Source organism: Raphanus sativus, chromosome 4 (genome assembly GCF_000801105.2).
Source record: "Raphanus sativus cultivar WK10039 chromosome 4, ASM80110v3, whole genome shotgun sequence".
Taxonomy (NCBI): Eukaryota; Viridiplantae; Streptophyta; class Magnoliopsida; order Brassicales; family Brassicaceae; genus Raphanus; species Raphanus sativus.
Window position 1 is genome coordinate 40919263 of NC_079514.1, and position 20551 is coordinate 40939813.

General features: G+C 35.7%; 5 protein-coding genes and 1 long non-coding RNA gene across 6 annotated transcripts; 4 read left to right on the forward strand and 2 right to left on the reverse strand.

The window, feature by feature from the left end:
• The first annotated feature begins 1747 nt into the window (after positions 1–1747).
• LOC108854089 (uncharacterized) lies at positions 1748–4288 on the forward strand. The gene is made up of 9 exons (XM_057006803.1): positions 1748–1844; positions 1944–2063; positions 2143–2458; positions 2730–3120; positions 3201–3300; positions 3398–3457; positions 3532–3615; positions 3705–3812; positions 3884–4288. Exons 1-9 carry the CDS (start codon positions 1773–1775, stop codon positions 4220–4222), a joined length of 1590 nt encoding a protein of 529 aa, XP_056862783.1. The 5' UTR covers positions 1748–1772; the 3' UTR covers positions 4223–4288.
• Positions 4289–4309: 21 nt separating this feature from the next.
• LOC108837692 (putative F-box protein At3g17500) lies at positions 4310–5674 on the forward strand. The gene is made up of 2 exons (XM_018610716.2): positions 4310–4321; positions 4443–5674. Exons 1-2 carry the CDS (start codon positions 4310–4312, stop codon positions 5637–5639), a joined length of 1209 nt encoding a protein of 402 aa, XP_018466218.2. The 3' UTR covers positions 5640–5674.
• A 189-nt stretch (positions 5675–5863) lies between these two features.
• Positions 5864–10577, forward strand: LOC130511356 (uncharacterized). Its single transcript, XM_057008302.1, has 8 exons — positions 5864–5904; positions 8591–8685; positions 8957–9347; positions 9428–9527; positions 9625–9684; positions 9758–9841; positions 9931–10038; positions 10110–10577. Exons 1-8 carry the CDS (start codon positions 5864–5866, stop codon positions 10446–10448), a joined length of 1218 nt encoding a protein of 405 aa, XP_056864282.1. The 3' UTR covers positions 10449–10577.
• Positions 10578–10704: 127 nt separating this feature from the next.
• Positions 10705–11622, forward strand: LOC108851011 (putative F-box only protein 9). The gene has a single exon (XM_057008626.1). It carries the CDS (start codon positions 10705–10707, stop codon positions 11518–11520), a length of 816 nt encoding a protein of 271 aa, XP_056864606.1. The 3' UTR covers positions 11521–11622.
• Positions 11623–11862: 240 nt separating this feature from the next.
• On the reverse strand, positions 11863–13947 carry LOC130511534 (uncharacterized). Its single transcript, XR_008945012.1, has 6 exons — positions 13562–13947; positions 13231–13445; positions 12791–13161; positions 12606–12720; positions 12199–12379; positions 11863–12069 (listed from the first exon to the last, which is right to left on the reverse strand). It is a non-coding gene; the product is annotated as an uncharacterized LOC130511534 (long non-coding RNA).
• A 1472-nt stretch (positions 13948–15419) lies between these two features.
• LOC108848280 (expansin-A4) lies at positions 15420–17187 on the reverse strand. The gene is made up of 3 exons (XM_018621601.2): positions 16899–17187; positions 16498–16816; positions 15420–16085 (listed from the first exon to the last, which is right to left on the reverse strand). Exons 1-3 carry the CDS (start codon positions 17044–17046, stop codon positions 15776–15778), a joined length of 777 nt encoding a protein of 258 aa, XP_018477103.1. The 5' UTR covers positions 17047–17187; the 3' UTR covers positions 15420–15775.
• Positions 17188–20551: the final 3364 nt, after the last annotated feature.

Genomic DNA, 20551 nt, shown 5'->3' on the forward strand with positions numbered 1-20551 from the left:
CATCTCACCACGTATATTAGTGAGTTGTTTGAACCTAAGCAACTGATTAGGGCATCTAAATTAGTGGGAAGATTTTTTTTTTTTAAGTTAGTTGTATTTATAAGTAAATAAATTTCGTAAATTTTCTTATTAAAATATAACTTACTAAACATTTTTAATTAGAATAAAATCTGTTAAAACTCTAGTTCCTATTTCTTTTGAATTTAGATTTGAACAACTCTAAAATTATGATTTTTTGGATTTTTGTTTAATTTTTAAAAAGTTAATAGATGCAAACGAAGATGTTTTGAAGGCATCATGTTTGAATCTGGAAGTTTAAAAAACTAAAGATTCTTCGATAATCAATGTCCGAAAGAATTCGAAACACATAAATAGTTTATCGTATATTGTTGACCATTTAAGTGTAGTCGCCACAGCAAAAAAAAGTTTTTCGAAATTGATGCTAATAAAGATTTATTTTCGGTCTTCCACATAACCAGAAAAATTAAATGAGTTAGTTATATTTATCAATTGAATGATTATGGTTTTATGATTTTACTATATGATTGTAATGGATGATTTTATAGAAAAATGTAAGTAAAACTATATTTTTAACAATAAATATATATAATATCACTGTTTTTATAAACAGATTGTAGGTTTTGATTTTTTAATGATATTTACGTTATTTTTTTCTATTTTGTGATATTGATAAATCTGCACAAAATCATAATTTTAATTTTTGATTAGGGCAGTATCAAAGGTTAGTCCGACACTGATTTTACCTTATGTACATGGTTCTGCGTAGAAATGAATGAACCTCTTGCTAAGTATCTATACACTGTAAGCTGAGTTGTCTAATGTTAAAACAATGAGACATAACAGTCACTCTTTGATATGCTTTTTTCTTTAGGACATGATCACAATATCGACAGTTGGTGTTCCAAACACAATCAAGAAGCTCGCCTCTCATAAGCTTCAGTCAACCTTAGCTGTCAGGTGCTTGACGCTAGTGCAGCTTGTTGTCAGCTGGAGGAATAAGTTCCAGAAAAGCCCTTTACTCCTTGAGACAGATGGTCAAGAGTCTCGGCAGATGCAGAAGCTGTTCTGTGTTAATGTCCCAGATTGAACCAATATATGGTTTTGCCAAAGTCTGTCCAACTTTGTTTGAAGAGCAGTTATTGTTCAAATTGATTTGGTCAGTGTACCGAGGATGATGAGACTGAAAGTATGTTAGAGCAGTGACAACCTTAACGCATGCTTTATAGATTAGGCTTATGTCTAAGAAGAGTGTTATTGAATAAATGATATTTAACAGATTACATGAATTATATCATATTATTTGCTTATATTCTATTTTGATCTCTTTGAGTTGAATCTATTATATAGTCCATATCAAGTTGCGAAGTATACAAAATAGCATTACAGCTGAGCTTACAAAGGTAAAACAAAATAAATAATCAGATAATACATGACAGTAGTTTCTACGATGATGGGGTTCACGTCATGGCCACCTCTAAAAACTGTGTTTGCAATTAGATCTCAAGTCTTTTGTGTTCTTATTTGTATGAATCTTATCGGCGTTACTATGGCAAGACTCATGTGACTTGCATTATCCCTTAACAACTTCAAAGTGACCAAACCCAAAAGTCAACAACTGTTTTAAATATTTGTATGTTTGTAACTACTTTATTTAAGTCCAATTCTCCGACCGACCCTTTTAATGACTCCCACGTTTCAGTCTAATCATATATACTCTCTTCATGTCTGTTTCTCTGTAACTTAGAAAACGCATGAGATTTGAGGAACTCTTCATGGAAGCTTCGCTGCAAAATATTAACAAGAGAAATGACTTGGAGGAAGGAGTAAGCATCTCTTTTCCTAAAAAAATATACTTACAAGTAATATTTTATGTTATCAAAAAAAAAATATATGTTCTCTTGAATGTTTTTGTGTTTATGTAGGTAATGCATCTTAAAGAGAGACTAGAGGAAGAAGAAGCATTGAGTAGAAGTTTACGGTCTGCTTTCGATGGCTCTGTTGTTTCACTCCCAAGTCTCTCCTCATTGTTTCTTCCACCACAGGCAACACCACTAACCATATCTCACATAATGTATAATGTCCTAACCTAATGATCAAAACCATTGGATGTATGTGTAACAGTTTTCGGAGATTATACAAGAACTTGCCTTAGTAGAGGCAGAGATTCTTTGTTTAGACCGAAAAATCGAGGAGCTGAAGCTTAAACTGTGCTACGAACAGAGACAAACGCAAGAGCTAACCGAGCAGAAGAGGACATTGGCGAGACAGAATCATGTGAGACGTAAAAGTTTGCCATTAAGACATGATCTTCATCAACGATCTTTTTCACATCACTACCAACGTTCTGCTCTAGATACTGTCTCAAGTACTCACTCAAGGATCTCGTTCTCTTATGCTCCTGATTTCTTGGATGCCACTTCTTCAGGTGGATTCACAGGTAAGTAGTAGTTGCTTAGTGCTTAACGTTTATAAGCTGCACATTAAATACTAGATGACTCAAAAGAGTATTGGTGACAAAACCTAACTAACCGAACCATACCGAAATTTCTCAAACCAAACTTTATCTTCAAAATCTAACCGAACAAAACCAAAATTAACATATGGTAGCATGAGCGGACTGACTCAAGTCTCTTATATACTATTCATGTCACATCGAAAATCCCGATGTGGAAGTTTATATTCTCACAAAGTTGGGGTTTTACTGGCAGATGAATTTGATGGACTATCAAGAAGGCAGATGGGTAAAGTAAGAAGGGGGCTTCGGTTTGTGGAAGTGAAGAGCAACGAAGACCCAAACGAAGTATCTGAACAACTCATAAACTGTCTCATAAGCATTTACTTGGAACTGAATCAAGTTTCATCAAAGACCAAAGGAGATGCCGAGTTTTCGAGACGGCCCTCTTCTTGTAGCAGGAAATCAAACACATACAGCTATTATCAGAACGCAATGAATCTTGATCCTTATCACGTATTGCCAGACTCTAACGGAGGATTCAATAGGGACATTGGTCCTTACAAGAACTTCATTCACATTTCAAGAAACTCCATAGATGTGACCCGTTTTACACATTATTGTTCGCCCGCTATTCCACGCTTGAGGTATTATTCAACATACTGAAATGATCACATCAAATAGTATAACGAAATTGTTTTATTGACTATCTATGCGTGTTTGGCAGTGTTTTGATGGATAAACTCTCAGAGGTGGATTTGACTTTCTTGACCTACAAGCAAAAACTCGCTTTCTGGATCAATATCTACAACGCTTGTATCATGCATGTACGGCCTAATTTACAAAATAAATGATTGAATCTTTTTTTTATATATACCAAACAAAACTTGAACTTAAAAATCGAGTTATATGTTCTAATTATAGGCTTTTCTTGAGTATGGGTTACCTTCGTCTCACAATAGACTACTTACCTTGATGAACAAGGTAAGGTTTTGAATTAAAATGTAATCTGGTAGGTAAGAATCCAACCATATGAATGTGTTCTTTTTTTCCGTTAGGCTTCACTTAACGTCGGTGGCATAGTTCTCAACGCTTTGGCAATTGAACATTTTGTCTTACGACATCCTTGTGAACCAGAACATGTAAGTGTATACATTATATAACAGTATGTAACCTTTAAATAGACGTGACTACACAAGAAGCTAATAAACATCTTTAACTATGACATAAGGATTCGCTCGATGAGAAAGAAACTCTCCTGCGGCACACTTATGGTTTGGGATATTCAGAGCCTAACGTGACATTTGCGCTTTGCCGGGGAAGTTGGTCCTCACCAGCAGTAAGTGTACAAACATAGTTTATCTTGACCATTGTATATGGACGGATGAGGAGCTTGATATTCATGTGCAGCTTAGAGTCTACACAGCAGATGAGGTGGTGAATGATTTAGGAAGAGCAAGAGTGGAGTATTTAGAAGCTTCCGTAGGTGTTTCCAGCAAGAAAAAGATTATCGTTCCACAGCTTCTACAATGGCACATGAAAGATTTTTCAGATGATATTGAATCTCTTTTGGAATGGATCTACAGCCAGTTGCCGCGATCAGGGAGCCTGAAGGCTATGGTTATGGAATGTTTAAAGAGAAAAGTAAAAGTTCCCTTGGCTAAAATGGTAGAGATTCAAACATATGGCCACGAGTTTCGTTATCTAATTATTGTAAATGGAGATTCCATATGTAGAAGAGTAGAATAACAATGTTTGGTAACTTTTCTCTCGGATGTAAGGGCACACCATCTTTAATAGTCTTTTTTTTTTACATCCCATCATCAATAGATTAGAATGACAATGTTTGTTTCCTTTTTTTATTATAATAAAATTACTTATTTAATTCACGTTATTATATGCTCAATATAAGACAAGTTATATATAAGGGCAAACGTGATAATCAAAACCCTAATTTCTAATCAACTAGCCACCTCTTGGCTTCTTCTATATTCTTTGGAAGATGAGATTGAGATTGCTCGATCTTCCATGGGATTTAGTAGTTGAGATACTCTCTAGAGTTCCGGCTACAACTTTGAGTCCACTGCGTTTTACTTGCAAGCTATTGAACGATTTATTCAATGATCAAGATTTCATCAAAAAGCACTTGGATAAAGCAGCAAAACAGGGTAAGGTCCTCATGTTGAGTGATTTAAAGGTTTATTCAATGACCGTAGACCACGATGACAACGTTGTTGATCCACAAGCCTTGCTGAACTTCAAGGATTTCCATATACCAGTTGAGATTTTTAAAATCTTTCACTGCGACGGGTTATTGTTATGCACCACCGGGGACTTTAGGCTCGTGGTTTGGAACCCTTGTACTGGCCAAATCAGTTGGTTACCAATACTATACAGTGATCGTTACGAGCATAAGTCGGAGTTTGTTCTTGGATACGACAATAAAAAAAACTATAAGATCTTGAGGTACAGCTGGGCAAAGCATGCCCTAAACCATCGAGTTATTAAGTGTAGAGTCTATGATTTTGGGTCTCATTCGTGGAGGGATCTCGATGACCTCATCCTCAAAAAAGAGACCATAATATCGAAGGGAGTGTCTTTGAAGGGGAATACTTATTGGATTGCTGATAAACAACACGAAGAAGATCGCTTACTTAGTTTCGATTTTTCTACAGAGAGGTTTAAGTGGATGTCTATTCCATTTCCGAGTTTTGGTGACGATTGTGTTCCTAGAGCTCTCTCAGTTGTTAGAGAAGAAGGGCTGTATGTATTATATAGCAGCATTTCCCGTCCGCTACAAAACATTGAGATATGGATGACGACAGATGATAATATTGGTCAGACCAAAGACTTGTCGTGGAGCAAGTTTTTATCAGTGGAACAAGTTAAGAAGCGTTTTTCAAGTGGGATGACTTTCTTTATGGACGAGAAGAAGAAAGCGGCCGTGCTATGCGATTTGGAAAATAGGCATAACAGAAATATGGACATCGTATACATTATTGGAGAGGACAAACGGTTCATGAAAATAACCGTAGGAGAAACTAGATTACTGTTTTTGAGACCACTTATTTACAATTATGTTCCAAGCCTGGTTCGAATCCAACAGGGTCGAGTAATGATGACACAACGACGCAAAAGAAAAAAGCGAAGGATTTTTAGGTGTTGAATGTTTTGGGTTATCTTTTTATTAATGATTTTTTGTGGACTTATCTTTAATTAATGTATCGGTTTTGACTGCTTACACAGTTTATCTCTTGATCTTTAATTACCTTGTCTGTAGTCGGTTATTTTTCATCGTTAAGCAATTTTTTTAGAATTTTGAAACGAGAGTTTCTGATGATTGATTCGTTTACACGTTGCACTAAAATAATTCAAGAACTACAAAACTAAATGAGCTACACTCTCGAAGAAGCAAGATATGAAGAGAGGGTGTTAGTGTTTCAAAAAAAAAAAGAAGAGAGGGTGTTCATGATACCATGCAGCTTTATATCTACAAACTCATGAGACCAATCAGCACTATATCACAAATTTATCTATGTGGATCGTTATCCCATTTGAATGAATAAAGTATAGCTACAAACTCTATTCTGTTAAATCCACAAAAGAATTGCTTAGCAGGCAAGTTTCCTTCGGAAGATTAATTAAGGCACAGCCCCACGATTCACCAGATAATATTGAGTTCTCAATCAATCACAATCTAGGAATCGACACATAGTTTTGGTAAAAGAATAATGTACATATATACAAACGATTCTGTTAATTAGTCCAAGTGTGAGAAAGAATCAGATCAGGTAATCTTGTGCTAAACCGGGAAGGTGCATCTGGTTAACGAAGTTATTTCGATTCTTGATGTAAATTAGTCTTGGTTTAACCGCTGGTTCATCATAGGTTATCGTCTTTTTTTTTTTTGCGCAACTTAGGTTATCGTCTTTGCATTACACTAGTATTATACCCCGTACTGCGTACGGGAAGAGAAAATTGATTGGAGTATTATGTTAACATAATATGATCTGTAACAAAAGTTTATTGTCGTATGGTTAATTATCCATGTACGTACTGCAATATTTGTAGATAATACTTGAGTTCTATTAGAATAATACTAACAGAGAAAGTGATTAATAATATGATCTGTAACAAAAGTTTATTGTCGTATGGTTAATTATCCATGTACTGCAATATTTGTAGATAATACTTGAGTTCTATTAGAATAATACTAACAGTGAAAGTGATTAATAATATAATTTTCAAATTCATTTTACTTGGTTGCAAGGTTTCCATAGTTTTTGTTATGTTTCTCTTACAACAGTTTACAGTGTAAATATACATAAACTAATTCATGTATTGTAAAGCAATCCTAAATGTGTAATTACATATATACACATTCGTGGCGTACATAAATCAAGTAAAATATGATACTGTTTTTAGATAAAGGTTAGTAGAATACCTGTAATTTTAGTTAAATGCTAATAGTTTTTCGGCAGAGAGATTTTTACTCTTTCAAACATCTTTTAAAATCTGCATTGTCATTATTTATTAGCCATGTAACATAACTTCTACTAAAATGCAATTGCTACAAAATAAATAAAGATTTTTGAAGACCAATATAAGAGACAGAGAACTTTGAAGCAAGACATATGCACAAGATATTGACATAATCAAACAAAAATTCACTCTTGTTGGAAATAAGAAATTAAAGAAGCAAGTGCAGATGAATGATATGTAAAAGTATATGACACATGGATCGCTGTCAATTCATCAATTCCAATAGATTCAACATCACGGTAACCTGAAAATCATAGAAAACCCAATTGAATATGCTGCAACGTGCAAAGTTTACAAAAGTCAGAATGGTAAATAGTTTAGAAAGAGCACTTAAGATGGGACCTCCAATCTCCCATTCATTTGTAGGCGGGGTTAATTTTCAATCTGTCTTGTGTCACTCCAGTTTTCGTCATTCCAAAAAATGTTTGAATTTTCCACAGAAGCCGACTCAAAATCAAAATGAATATTTTTTTCAAAGAAAAAGAAAATCAAAATGAATATAGAACCAATCCAGTGTATGAAAAGTACATGACTAAATAATATAAATTGGTCAGACTAAAATACTCAGGGCTGTTCAGCCATGCCTGCTTCATGAGAATTTCCACTCACCATATAACGTTTTAAGAACGATCAATTTTCGACTCTAGTGTCTCCTCTTCATTAACACATTTATAATTAAAGAATTGGGTACATGATGAGAAAGTATAACCTTGAGTTTCCTGAAGAAAATATTGCATGTGAGCAAGTGAGGGGGCTTGATAGATAAAAACTACAGTAGAAATATAGAAAAGAGTTGGTTACAAAAAAAAAAGTATAGAAAAGAGTGAGATCTAAAAAGTTTAATGGAGAGTACGTAAAATAAGATAGAAGTATAATATGAATTAACAAATTTTCTCAGAGAAGAAGAGTTGCAAGTCCACATCGAGCTTGTAGATTGCTGGATTAGAGAAGGAGAGAAAACGGGTTTCGTAAGCGATAAGCAATAACAGAATAACCATGCACAAATATAAATGATATAGTGGAAGTAGTTATTCGGGAATTGCTAGATCGTGGAGGTGTGTAAAGAAGACCGTCTCTTGACGTGGATTGAGAGAATTTTTGATTTCTAATTTTCTAGTAAAAAGTTAAACAAACACAAAAAAGATAAACTAAGGGCCTCACTGGTGTAACCGCAGCGGTTGCGGTTGCAGGAGTTTGCAGGTGCGGGTGATTGCGGTTTTAAGCGTTTTCTAGAGATTTGTACGACTGGTACAACTGTTAGAAATTGTTACGTTTGCGGGATTTTTATGACTGATAAACTACCAAACGCAACATCTGTTAAATAATAATTTAACAATATTTACATTTTATGTAATTATAAAAATATTAAAAATCATAATAATATGATAAATATAAAATTTATATTTATAAAATCATATTATTCAATTTTAAAAATTTATAGAAAATATTTTTGTTTTGAATTTTTATAATATAAATTGAAATATAATATGAATATATTTTACAATTTCTATTATTTCAATTGAAATTTTTTATTGAATATTTTTAGTATTATTTTTATTTATTCTGTTTTTAAAGAAAAAAAATTTACTCTCTTGCAACCGCCTACTCAAGGATCTCGTTCTCTTATGCTCCTGATTTCTTGGATGCCACTTCTTCAGGTGGATTCACAGGTAAGTAGTAGTTGCTTAGTGCTTAACGTTTATAAGCTGCACATTAAATACTAGATGACTCAAAAGAGTATTGGTGACAAAACCTAACTAACCGAACCATACCGAAATTTCTCAAACCAAACTTTATCTTCAAAATCTAACCGAACAAAACCAAAATTAACATATGGTAGCATGAGCGGACTGACTCAAGTCTCTTATATACTATTCATGTCACATCGAAAATCCCGATGTGGAAGTTTATATTCTCACAAAGTTGGGGTTTTACTGGCAGATGAATTTGATGGACTATCAAGAAGGCAGATGGGTAAAGTAAGAAGGGGGCTTCGGTTTGTGGAAGTGAAGAGCAACGAAGACCCAAACGAAGTATCTGAACAACTCATAAACTGTCTCATAAGCATTTACTTGGAACTGAATCAAGTTTCATCAAAGACCAAAGGAGATGCCGAGTTTTCGAGACGGCCCTCTTCTTGTAGCAGGAAATCAAACACATACAGCTATTATCAGAACGCAATGAATCTTGATCCTTATCACGTATTGCCAGACTCTAACGGAGGATTCAATAGGGACATTGGTCCTTACAAGAACTTCATTCACATTTCAAGAAACTCCATAGATGTGACCCGTTTTACACATTATTGTTCGCCCGCTATTCCACGCTTGAGGTATTATTCAACATACTGAAATGATCACATCAAATAGTATAACGAAATTGTTTTATTGACTATCTATGCGTGTTTGGCAGTGTTTTGATGGATAAACTCTCAGAGGTGGATTTGACTTTCTTGACCTACAAGCAAAAACTCGCTTTCTGGATCAATATCTACAACGCTTGTATCATGCATGTACGGCCTAATTTACAAAATAAATGATTGAATCTTTTTTTTATATATACCAAACAAAACTTAAACTTAAAAATCGAGTTATATGTTCTAATTATAGGCTTTTCTTGAGTATGGGTTACCTTCGTCTCACAATAGACTACTTACCTTGATGAACAAGGTAAGGTTTTGAATTAAAATGTAATCTGGTAGATAAGAATCCAACCATATGAATGTGTTCTTTTTTTCGTTAGGCTTCACTTAACGTCGGTGGCATAGTTCTCAACGCTTTGGCAATTGAACATTTTGTCTTACGACATCCTTGTGAACCAGAACATGTAAGTGTATACATTATATAACAGTATGTAACCTTTAAATAGACGTGACTACACAAGAAGCTAATAAACATCTTTAACTATGACATAAGGATTCGCTCGATGAGAAAGAAACTCTCCTGCGGCACACTTATGGTTTGGGATATTCAGAGCCTAACGTGACATTTGCGCTTTGCCGGGGAAGTTGGTCCTCACCAGCAGTAAGTGTACAAACATAGTTTATCTTGACCATTGTATATGGACGGATGAGGAGCTTGATATTCATGTGCAGCTTAGAGTCTACACAGCAGAAGAGGTGGTGAATGATTTAGGAAGAGCAAGAGTGGAGTATTTAGAAGCTTCCGTAGGTGTTTCCAGCAAGAAAAAGATTATCGTTCCACAGCTTCTACAATGGCACATGAAAGATTTTGCAGATGATATTGAATCTCTTTTGGAATGGATCTACAGCCAGTTGCCGCGATCAGGGAGCCTGAAGGCTATGGTTATGGAATGTTTAAAGAGAAAAGTAAAAGTTCCCTTGGCTAAAATGGTAGAGATTCAAACATATGGCCACGAGTTTCGTTATCTAATTATTGTAAATGGAGATTCCATATGTAGAAGAGTAGAATAACAATGTTTAGTAACTTTTCTCTCGGATGTAAGGGCACACCATCTTTAATAGTCTTCTTTTTTTTACATCCCATCATCAATAGATTAGAATGACAATGTTTGTTTCCTTTTTTATTATAATAAAAATACTTATTTAATTCACGTTATTATATGCTCAATATGAGACAAGTTATATATAAGGAGGGCAAACGTGATAATCAAAACCCTAATTTCTAATCAACTAGCCACCTCTGGCCTTCTTCTATATTCTTTGGAAGATGAGATTGAGATTGCTCGATCTTCCATGGGATTTAGTAGTTGAGATACTCTCTAGAGTTCCGGCTACAACTTTGAGTCCACTGCGCTTTACTTGCAAGCTATTGAACGATTTATTCAATGATCAAGATTTCATCAAAAAGCACTTGGATAAAGCAGCAAAACAGGGTAAGGTCCTCATGTTGAGTGATTTAAAGGTTTATTCAATGACCGTAGACCACGATGACAACGTTGTTGATCCACAAGCCTTGCTGAACTTCAAGGATTTCCATATACCAGTTGAGATTTTTAAAATCTTTCACTGCGACGGGTTATTGTTATGCACCACCGGGGACTTTAGGCTCGTGGTTTGGAACCCTTGTACTGGCCAAATCAGTTGGTTACCAATACTATACAGTGATCGTTACGAGCATAAGTCGGAGTTTTTTCTTGGATACGACAATAAAAAAAACTATAAGATCTTGAGGTACAGCTGGGCAAAGCATGCCCTAAACCATCGAGTTATTAAGTGTAGAGTCTATGATTTTGGGTCTCATTCGTGGAGGGATCTCGATGACCTCATCCTCAAAAAAGAGACCATAATATCGAAGGGAGTGTCTTTGAAGGGGAATACTTATTGGATTGCTGATAAACAACACGAAGAAGATCGCTTACTTAGTTTCGATTTTTCTACAGAGAGGTTTAAGTGGATGTCTATTCCATTTCCGAGTTTTGGTGACGATTGTGTTCCTAGAGCTCTCTCAGTTGTTAGAGAAGAAGGGCTGTATGATTATATAGCAGCATTTCCCGTCCGCTACAAAACATTGAGATATGGATGACGACAGATGATAATATTGGTCAGACCAAAGACTTGTCGTGGAGCAAGTTTTTATCAGTGGAACAAGTTAAGAAGCGTTTTTCAAGTGGGATGACTTTCTTTATGGACGAGAAGAAGAAAGCGGCCGTGTTATGCGATTTGGAATATAAGCATAACAGGAATATGGACATCGTATACATTGTTGGAGAGGACAAACGGTTCATGAAAATAACCGTAGGAGAAACTAGATTACTGTTTTTGAGACCACTTATTTACAATTATGTTCCAAGCCTGGTTCGAATCCAACAGGGTCGAGTAATGATGACACAACGACGCAAAAGAAAAAAGCGAAGGATTTTTGGGTGTTGAATGTTTTGGGTTAATCTTTTTATTAATGTTTTTTTTGTGGACTTGTCTTTAATTAATGTATCGGTTTTGACTGCTTACACAGTTTATCTCTTGATCTTTAATTACCTTGTCTGAGTCGGTTATTTTCCATCGTTAAGCAATTTTTTTAGAATTATGAAACGAGAGCTGCTCCACTCTGGCTCGAATCCTCAACGAGTACGAACTAGCCTCGGGACAAAAAATAAACACCCAAAAATCATCAATCACCTTCTCTAAGAAGACCCCCCAAGAGAAGAAGGATACAGCAAAGAGGATACTAGGAATTCAAAAAGAGGGAGGTAATGGGAAGTACCTTGGTCTGCCTGAGCACTTCGGACGCCGCAAAAAAGACCTATTCACGTCGATTGTGGATAGAATAAGACAGCGGGCCTCAAGTCTGGCTACTAGGCGACTCTCAAAAGCAGGAAAGATGACCATGCTCAAGTTCATCCTACAAGCCATCCCTACATAATGTATGTCCTGCTTCCTTTTTCCTGTAAGCTTGTGCAAACGAATCGTGTCAGTGTTGACAAGATTTTGGTGGGACAAAGACGATCAGATAAGAAAAATGAGTTGGTTGGCTTGGAGCAAATTAACAGAACACAAAGCAAATGGAGGCTTAGGTTTCAGAGAAATTCAAGAATTCAACCAAGCCCTCCTGGCTAAGATAGCTTGGAGAATCCTTAATAACCCAAATTGTTTATTGGCAAGAGTACTCACCGGAAAGTATTGCAGAAACAAAGGCTTCTTGGAGACTTCTGCAGTAGCCTCATGCTCCCACGGATGGAGAGGTATACTCCACGGGAGAGACCTTCTGGTTCCTAACCTGGGGAAACTAATAGGAAATGGACAGTCAACAAAAGTCTGAAAGGATTCTTGGGTGTCAGTGGAACAAAGAATCTTACCTTACGGTCCCATCATAGAAGACATGAGTGATCTCAGGGTCTCGGATTTACTGACATCGGATCTAAGTTGGAATCGAAAGCGGGTGGAGGAAACACTCCCTGGTCTAGCTCCACTGATCCTCAGCATAAACCCAAGCGCTGCAGTGGCAGAAGATGGCTATGTCTGGTACCCAACAAGCAGTGGAGAATACTCGGTGAAGTCGGGCTACCTTTCGCTCCGAGGACCCAAACAACCTACACTGGACCAGACTCTAAGCAGCTCACAACAAGCCTTTGCCTGGATCAAAGATGTGTGGGGAGGCGACTGCTCTCCCAAGATGAAGACCTTCCTCTGGTCTCTGATACAGAAAGCTATTCCACTTGGAGAGAACCTGCAGAGGAGAGGAGTGATTCAAGACGCAAAATGTATACGCTGTGGAGAAGTTGAATCGGAGACTCACATTTTCTTCAGGTGCGATTTTGCACTGAGAGTGTGGAAGAGCATCGGCATATCACCGGACATAGATGTCGCGACAATTGCAGATGTGGCAGAAGCACTTGTGTTGTTTAGGAAGATCATATGCCTCCCTCCTTTGGGAGTAACCTCTAACATCCTGCCATGGATCCTCTGGGCTATTTGGACAGCCAGGAATGTACTGATTTTCGAGAAGAAAACCTACACGGCAGAGGAAACAGCAACAAGAGCTATTAAGTTAGCGCGAGAGTGGAAACAAGCCCAACCGATAACAAAAGAAACACCAGGGCAGAGATCAAGCAAGCATGGAGGCCTACCTCGACTTGACCACCGAAGGAACTCAAGGATCGAATACAGAGTTTGTAACACAGATGCTTCCTGGGATAAAGAGTCGCAAACAGCAGGGCTTGCATGGATCATCTCGGGATCGCCAAACGCGGTGGAATCACAAGGAGCACTCTTCCACTAAAACGTCACCTCGCCTTTAGCTGCAGAGGCCTTAGCGGTGAGATTTGCCCTCCAAGCAGCTATCTCTCTTAACGTCACTCATCTATGGATCCGCTCCGATAATCAAACCCTAATCAGGGCCATCACAGACAAACGATTTGAGAAAGAGATCTACGGAATCCTGAAGGATATCGAAGCGTCTTCTTCTTCGTTCTCTGAATTGTTTTTCACTTTTCTTCCTCGGGCTGAGAATGGGCGAGCTGATAGGCTTGCCAAATCCATTCTCAGATACCCAGTTTCTGTATTGGGCCGGCCCACGGGCTAAACTCATCTTTTAATTTCTAATGAATCTGGTTGAACAAAAAAAAAATGAAACGAGAGTTTCTGATGATTTATTCGTTTACACGTTGCACTAAAATAATTCAAGAACTACAAAACTAAATGAGCTACACTCTCGAAGAAGCAAGATATGAAGAGAGGGTGTTAGTGTTTCAAAAAAAAAAAAAAAGAGAGGGTGTTCATGATACCATGCAGCTTTATATCTACAAACTCATGAGACCAATCAGCGCTATATCACAAATTTATTCATGTGGATCGTTATCCCATTTGAATGAATAAAGTATAGCTACAAACTCTATTCTGTTAAATCCACAAAAGAATTGCTTAGCAGGCAAGCTTTCCTTCAGAAGATTAATTAAGGCACAGCCCCACGATTCACCAGATAATATTGAGTTCTCAATCAATCACAATCTAGGAATCGACACATAGTTTTGGTAAAAGAATAATGTACATATATACAAACGATTCTGTTAATTAGTCCAAGTGTGAGAAAGAATCAGATCAGGTAATCTTGTGCTAAACCGGGAAGGTGCATCTGGTTAACGAAGTTATTTCGATTCTTGATGTAAATTAGTCTTGGTTTAACCGCTGGTTCATCATAGGTTATCGTCTTTTTTTTTTTTGCGCAACTTAGGTTATCGTCTTTGCATTACATTCCAGACTTCCAGTTACAACTAAACCAAGTAAAACCTGTTTGTAAGTCAACTATTTGATCTCGAGGGCATGTGACTAACACGGAAAGACAAAGCTCTTTTAACACTTGATTCCGCTTCGATATTCCATTTCTCAGTTTGATTTCGACTCCGATCTATCAAAATTTGAGTTCTGATGGTGTCCGCGAAAAAATTCCTCGTTTAAATAATAGAAAAAAGTATTCCTTAGCGAAAACTTTGGGAAGGGATTTATATAAATGAAATTTGGGAAATATTATATGAGAAACTCTCCTTTATGTGTTCTTTTTTCATAGGCTCTATGTTAAATATTCTAATTAAGGAAAGTGGAGTAATATAAAACAATAAAGATATACAATGGAGATGAATAATAGACTTTAGCTTAATTTGTAGGTGGAGAAGACATGTTCCGTTCATATCTCCAAAAAGGAAAAACGAATAACAAGTAATGGATTTGTGGACTTATGTTACATTGCATCAAATGCTGTCAACTGTCAAGAAATACTTTTCTTATTTACTTGTTTATTCATCAGTCAAAAGAAAAACAATTCCCACTTATTAAAGGCTTTTAGACCTATAGCCATTGAATTATTATTGTTTCTCGTTACCAAACCTAAGTGGGATCCCCGTGGATCCATCACTATCGTGCATTAACTTCAACCTTAAGAGAAACTGTTCTGTAACTGGCTAGTTAGAAACAAATCAGAAGATTAGTATGTAGTATCACAACCATATGTATTACATTACACGAGATTAAACGTTACAAGTTGTAACTTACAACCCAACCATTGTAAAAAAAAAAAACACAACCATTGTAAATACTTTAGTAGCTGCGGGCTGTTACGACTTTTTCTCACAGCCACTTCAACTACACTTATTCACTTTCCCCCACAATTAAAACACCAACCCCCAAAAAAAACTAATTAAAACACACACACAAAAACAAAAGTCATAGATACCAATCCCCCCTTGATTTTCTCTCCTTAGTATAGAATTTTTGCAAAAATGAAGCGAAATTAGCGGAGAGTTTTCTTTTGTCTCGACCACTTAAAGATAGAGTTTCTTGAAAATCGGTTAGACCCTGAAATTCTTGCCGACATAGGTTTGACCAAACTGCCAGTTAGAAGGAACTATGTTCCATGAAGTTGAGGTTCTACGATCACTGCCTGTGACGCGGAAAGAAAGTGACTGACCAACCAAGACAGCGTTAGATTGCCAGTTCTGACCCCAGTTTCTGCTCAAACTCGTCCAACCAGTTCGTGAACCTTTCACGCTCGTCCTCACGATGTCTCCTGCTCCCGCCACGTTAGTGATCAGAACCAAGTTGAAGTAACGGTGACCGTTGATTGTGAACCTTATCCCTCCTCTCTTTCTACAAGGCACCCTAAAATAAAGGAACAAACATTTCACACTTAGTTTACTCACTCACTTATATGCTAAACAAAATGTGGAGAACTTATGGATTAGTTTGTGCATTAGAGGACCCCTAAACTAAAACCAAATTGCATTCGTTTAGTAGTTTATCAATATCATTAAGTTTCAAAAAATGTAAAATGTTTAAAAAGTTCATTATTTAAAATATAAATTTATTAACATTTTTAGGTAAATTTTAACTTTATATAAAACTGTGAACCAATTGTATGTTATACTTTTTCTATTTATAATTAGCTAAATTGATTTAAATTCATAATTTAACTATGTTTTTTAAGAATTAACTTTTTCATCTGTGCATTGTGGTTTTATGTTCTTGCTAATGTTGCCAAAGTCTCAAAAACATGTACTACAAGATTCTGTACCTGCGGTATGAAACTGGGACAATGCCGGCACGATATTGAGCGATCTTGAGGAAGACAGGCATGGCTAGATCAAAGTGGGCTCTTGGCGGGTTGCACCATCCTCCGTTATCACTGGCCTGAGCAAAGTTTGGTGGGCAGAAATTGGTTGCGGTAATGAGTATCGATGGGCTACCTGAATGGCACCATTGTGGGTCGTTGGCACATTTTAGCTCAAAGCAGGCTCCACAGCTCATGCCACTGTTAAACAGAGCCGTGCTCAAGGCAGCCGTGTTAGTTCCGTAACCTTGGCTGTAAAGGTTACCGTAACCACAAGCTCCTCCTGTAAAATGAAAAAAAAAATATTTTGTTAATAAGAGATATTTTTTGGTTGCATTTACTCTGTTTTTTTGGTGTGGACTAACCCATAGTGCCGGAGGCGTCGCTGCCCCCATAGAAAGTGGCGTGTGCGGTTTGCCACGCGCCGCCGGAGTAGACGCCGGGGATTTTTGCGTCGGCGAGGCTGAAAAGCACAAATGTGGTAAAGAGAATTGCTATTTTAGTAATGGCCATTTCTGTGTAAAGTGCTAAGAAGGGGTGTTCTAAAATTTCTATGAGGGTAGAGGAGAAGATAAAGAAAGAGCTTGCGCTCTTGTTAAAGAAAGAGTTAGGTTTTGCTACTTGGAGAGATGATGGTGAGGAGGAAGAAAGGAGTGAGGTTCGGTATTTATGGAGGGAGGGAAACTCCATACCTAGAGTTAGAGAGATAAATTATAGGCTAAGTCTTGATTTCTTTGTCAAAATTAAAAATTAAATATAATTGATTACTATTTATCTCTACGTAAGCTGGAGGTAGGTTTGTTTGTAACGGTTTTTGTCATTTTTATATAAATAATTAAATTTATTTTTATGTGATACTGAGAGCAATATTATCTCATTCATTTCCGGGATCTAGAATAGCACAGTATGTCACTTTTTTTTGTAACTGAACAGTATGTCACTTACTTAAAGCTAAAAAAGCTCGACAAATTATAGAATATCGAGTTGACTTATGTGAGGCGTTTCATACTTAAGATGGGAGTTTTATATTTTATACAAATGTATATTTATTTTTGTTATGATTTTGTTGACCAAATGCAAACTTAAGCTTTTCTTTTTCTTTTGACTCTTCTCGTTTTTCACTTGTTTACTTATCCGCATATCTAGTTCTGCAATTTTGGTTAGAAAAAATAGCATACAACAAATGTGACTTTTTTTTATTCTATTGGTTATAAAGAAATAGTTGATATTATTAAGTTAGCCAGAAGGAGAAAATATTAGCTTAAAACAAGTTGCAGCATCAATCACGGACGAATTTTGCTAAGCTCAACAGTAACAGCCATCATTACTTCTTCAACCTTTTTCTATTTCCATGCATGACACTGCCACTATCTTGACATCTTCAGTTTTGCCAGAATTTCTATACTAACCTTAATCATTAGTATTCAATACATAAATGATGATAAGTATTAAGTAACTACAACATATCGATTGTAATGTTTCGATTCAAAATCGTTTGGTTCTTTACAGCTTTCAACCAATTGCCGCCAATTATTTACCCTCCAAAATTCAAGAGATTTCACTTTAGGATGAAGAAAAAGACTCCCACTTGCATACAAACTTTAAATAGAAGAAAGAGATTATTTCATTTTACTAAACACAACTTTGTCTACAAAGCAAAAAATAAAAGGACCCACAAGTGTCCGCATTCATCGGGCCACGTATTGCGCCGTGCATCAACCGTACGTAAAGTGATACAACACCTGCTCCGATCCGAACACTATCGGACTTAACCGGTCGATGTTTTAAAAAAACTAAGATTTACAAATATGCAAAACTTCCCGTTTCTTAGTTCTCACGTGAGAAAAGTCAAAAGGTTCATATCTTCCCTCAACTTCAGTCTCCACCATTCAACATTTTCTTGCTTAAATCATTCAACATTTTTTTTTGCTTAAATCATTCAACATTTCTTTAGCCATATTTTAATAAATTTTAGAAAATTATGAAGATGGATCCTATAAATTAAAAAAATCAATTTATAAAATCGGAGTAACATTAAACACAAGTCATATAACTCATATTTAGGATAAACAAAGTTCATATGTTTTAATTTTAATACCACAAGTGTTTATGTACGCGCGTTATACAATTCCATTTATAATTATGGTCTGATGCGCAAGTAACCGTTCTCATATTTTACCATAAGAAAGTATTGTTCTCATCTATAATGTTTCTTTGCTGCTAAAAATATTTACTTTGTTTTTTTTAAGATAAAATATATACATTGTTGTGTAACAAAAAAAAATATATACATTGTTAGCTTGAAAACTTAAGAATGACTTTTTAGTTTTAATTTTGTAATATGTAAAAGAAATATAAATCGTTAATTGAAAATATTTTTTTTTTGTTAAACCGTAAATATCATATAAATGAAAATAGATCTTACAAAAGGTCTAAGGTCTAATTGCAAATAAATTACAGCTCTAGAACTTCTAATATAGCTACAATAAACTTTCACTTTTTCTTGTTAAATAGAGAACATGCACAGTAACACACTTTAATCTTTATGCATCGGCGCACGTCACCAACCATTATCAAAACTAGCAACCTAATAGCAATATAAAATCAGAATATATATACATATATGCTAAGTGGTAAAGGAATTCCTAGTCCTGGTGCCGGTGGAACTTCTGCCTTGGATTTGATTTCTTTTGACCATCTAAATGTGGTATATTGCTAGATTAACTGCGTACTAGATGCAAAACTTTATGAGATTAGGTTTTGGATCGTAGAATTTTTTTGGAATCTCCATGGTTATAAAAAACTATATATATGCTATTTTCAAGCTACCACGGTTAATTTCCATGATAAAATGAAGTAATATTAATATTTTGATAAAAATATGTATATAAAAGATTTATATTTTTTAATCCAATTGATAATTGGAAAAAAGAGGAAACCAGTTCCCGGCGGTGCCAGGTTGTCGAGGAACATTAAGGATTGTAATATATGGCGATGACAAGGCATATCTATGCACCAACCAGATCTTCTTGTATCTACCACGTCACTGCAAACCTACTTTATCAGCCACGTCAGCCCTATATGTGCCAGCTTCTCACCTTTTCTGTGTTTTTTTGAAATCTATGTTATAAGATTGTGAAATTCTAGATGGATTTGTGTAGTTACCGACGCTTTAATTCGTCTCTGATACGTGGACAAATGTATTGAGATGCATAAAAATCACATGTGTATACACGAGTATTGTTATGTATATGAACTCGAATGATTGCGAATCTAGTATTGTCTTGTGAACAAAATTGTTTACGAGGATAGATTTTGGAGCAAAGTGTGCTGATACCAGCTAGAAATACAAAAAGTTTTTAATACTATTAAATTGGTGCAATCGTAGTAATTACTCCCCTTTTTAATTACTCCAAATTAATCATAAACGTAATTTTTATAAAGCTACTTTTGTACTTTTACCTAATCATACATACATGCAATTACATAATTGGCGGTATTTGTCAAATTAGTCACGGCGATGTGTTGGTAAAAAACTAAAAATTACTGGTATAGTATTCATACATTTATTATCATGAGAATACAAATGAAGTGGCATGTGAATTGAGTATCTACCACTCCCCTCCCAACGAATTAATGTCTTCGCATTTATTGCGTTTTCAGAAAAAAAAAATATATGTATATATATGAAATGGAGTATTGAATAATAACATATTGTGCAGAAATTAATGACCTTTTGGTTTAAATACAAAACGATGTCTTAATTAAATCTGTGTACATGTAAATATGCAAATAATATTTTTGTATGGCTATTATTTCTATACCAAACAATATGAGTACTGTGAATGTTCACTAACAAGCTCATCAAATACTTAGGCGTAAAACATAAGTACGTATAGATTGCTAATTGAGCCTCATTCAAGCAACACAGAAAATCATTGGCAAATTATTTAATTAGTGCGACATATTATTTAATTAGTGAGACATAATTAAATCGTGCAACTAGTTTATAAATTTA

Bases quoted from the DNA above. Each gene is read 5' to 3' on its own strand.
- LOC108848280 (XM_018621601.2), bottom strand. From the start codon at position 17,046: ATGGCCATTACTAAAATAGCAATTCTCTTTACCACATTTGTGCTTTTC. The intron at 16,817-16,898 runs GTTAGTCCACAC...TTCATTTTACAG, and splicing joins CGACGCCTCCGGCACTATGG to GAGGAGCTTGTGGTTACGGT. The intron at 16,086-16,497 runs GTACAGAATCTT...CCTTTATTTTAG, and splicing joins GTCCCAGTTTCATACCGCAG to GGTGCCTTGTAGAAAGAGAG.
- LOC130511356 (XM_057008302.1), top strand. From the start codon at position 5,864: ATGAGCTACACTCTCGAAGAAGCAAGATATGAAGAGAGGGT. The intron at 5,905-8,590 runs GTTAGTGTTTCA...CTGTTTTTAAAG, and splicing joins GCAAGATATGAAGAGAGGGT to AAAAAAAATTTACTCTCTTG. The intron at 9,528-9,624 runs GTACGGCCTAAT...TTCTAATTATAG, and splicing joins ACAACGCTTGTATCATGCAT to GCTTTTCTTGAGTATGGGTT.
- LOC108851011 (XM_057008626.1), top strand. From the start codon at position 10,705: ATGAGATTGAGATTGCTCGATCTTCCATGGGATTTAGTAGTTGAGATA.
- LOC108854089 (XM_057006803.1), top strand. From the start codon at position 1,773: ATGAGATTTGAGGAACTCTTCATGGAAGCTTCGCTGCAAAATATTAAC. The intron at 2,459-2,729 runs GTAAGTAGTAGT...TTTTACTGGCAG, and splicing joins TTCTTCAGGTGGATTCACAG to ATGAATTTGATGGACTATCA. The intron at 3,458-3,531 runs GTAAGGTTTTGA...TTTTTCCGTTAG, and splicing joins TACTTACCTTGATGAACAAG to GCTTCACTTAACGTCGGTGG.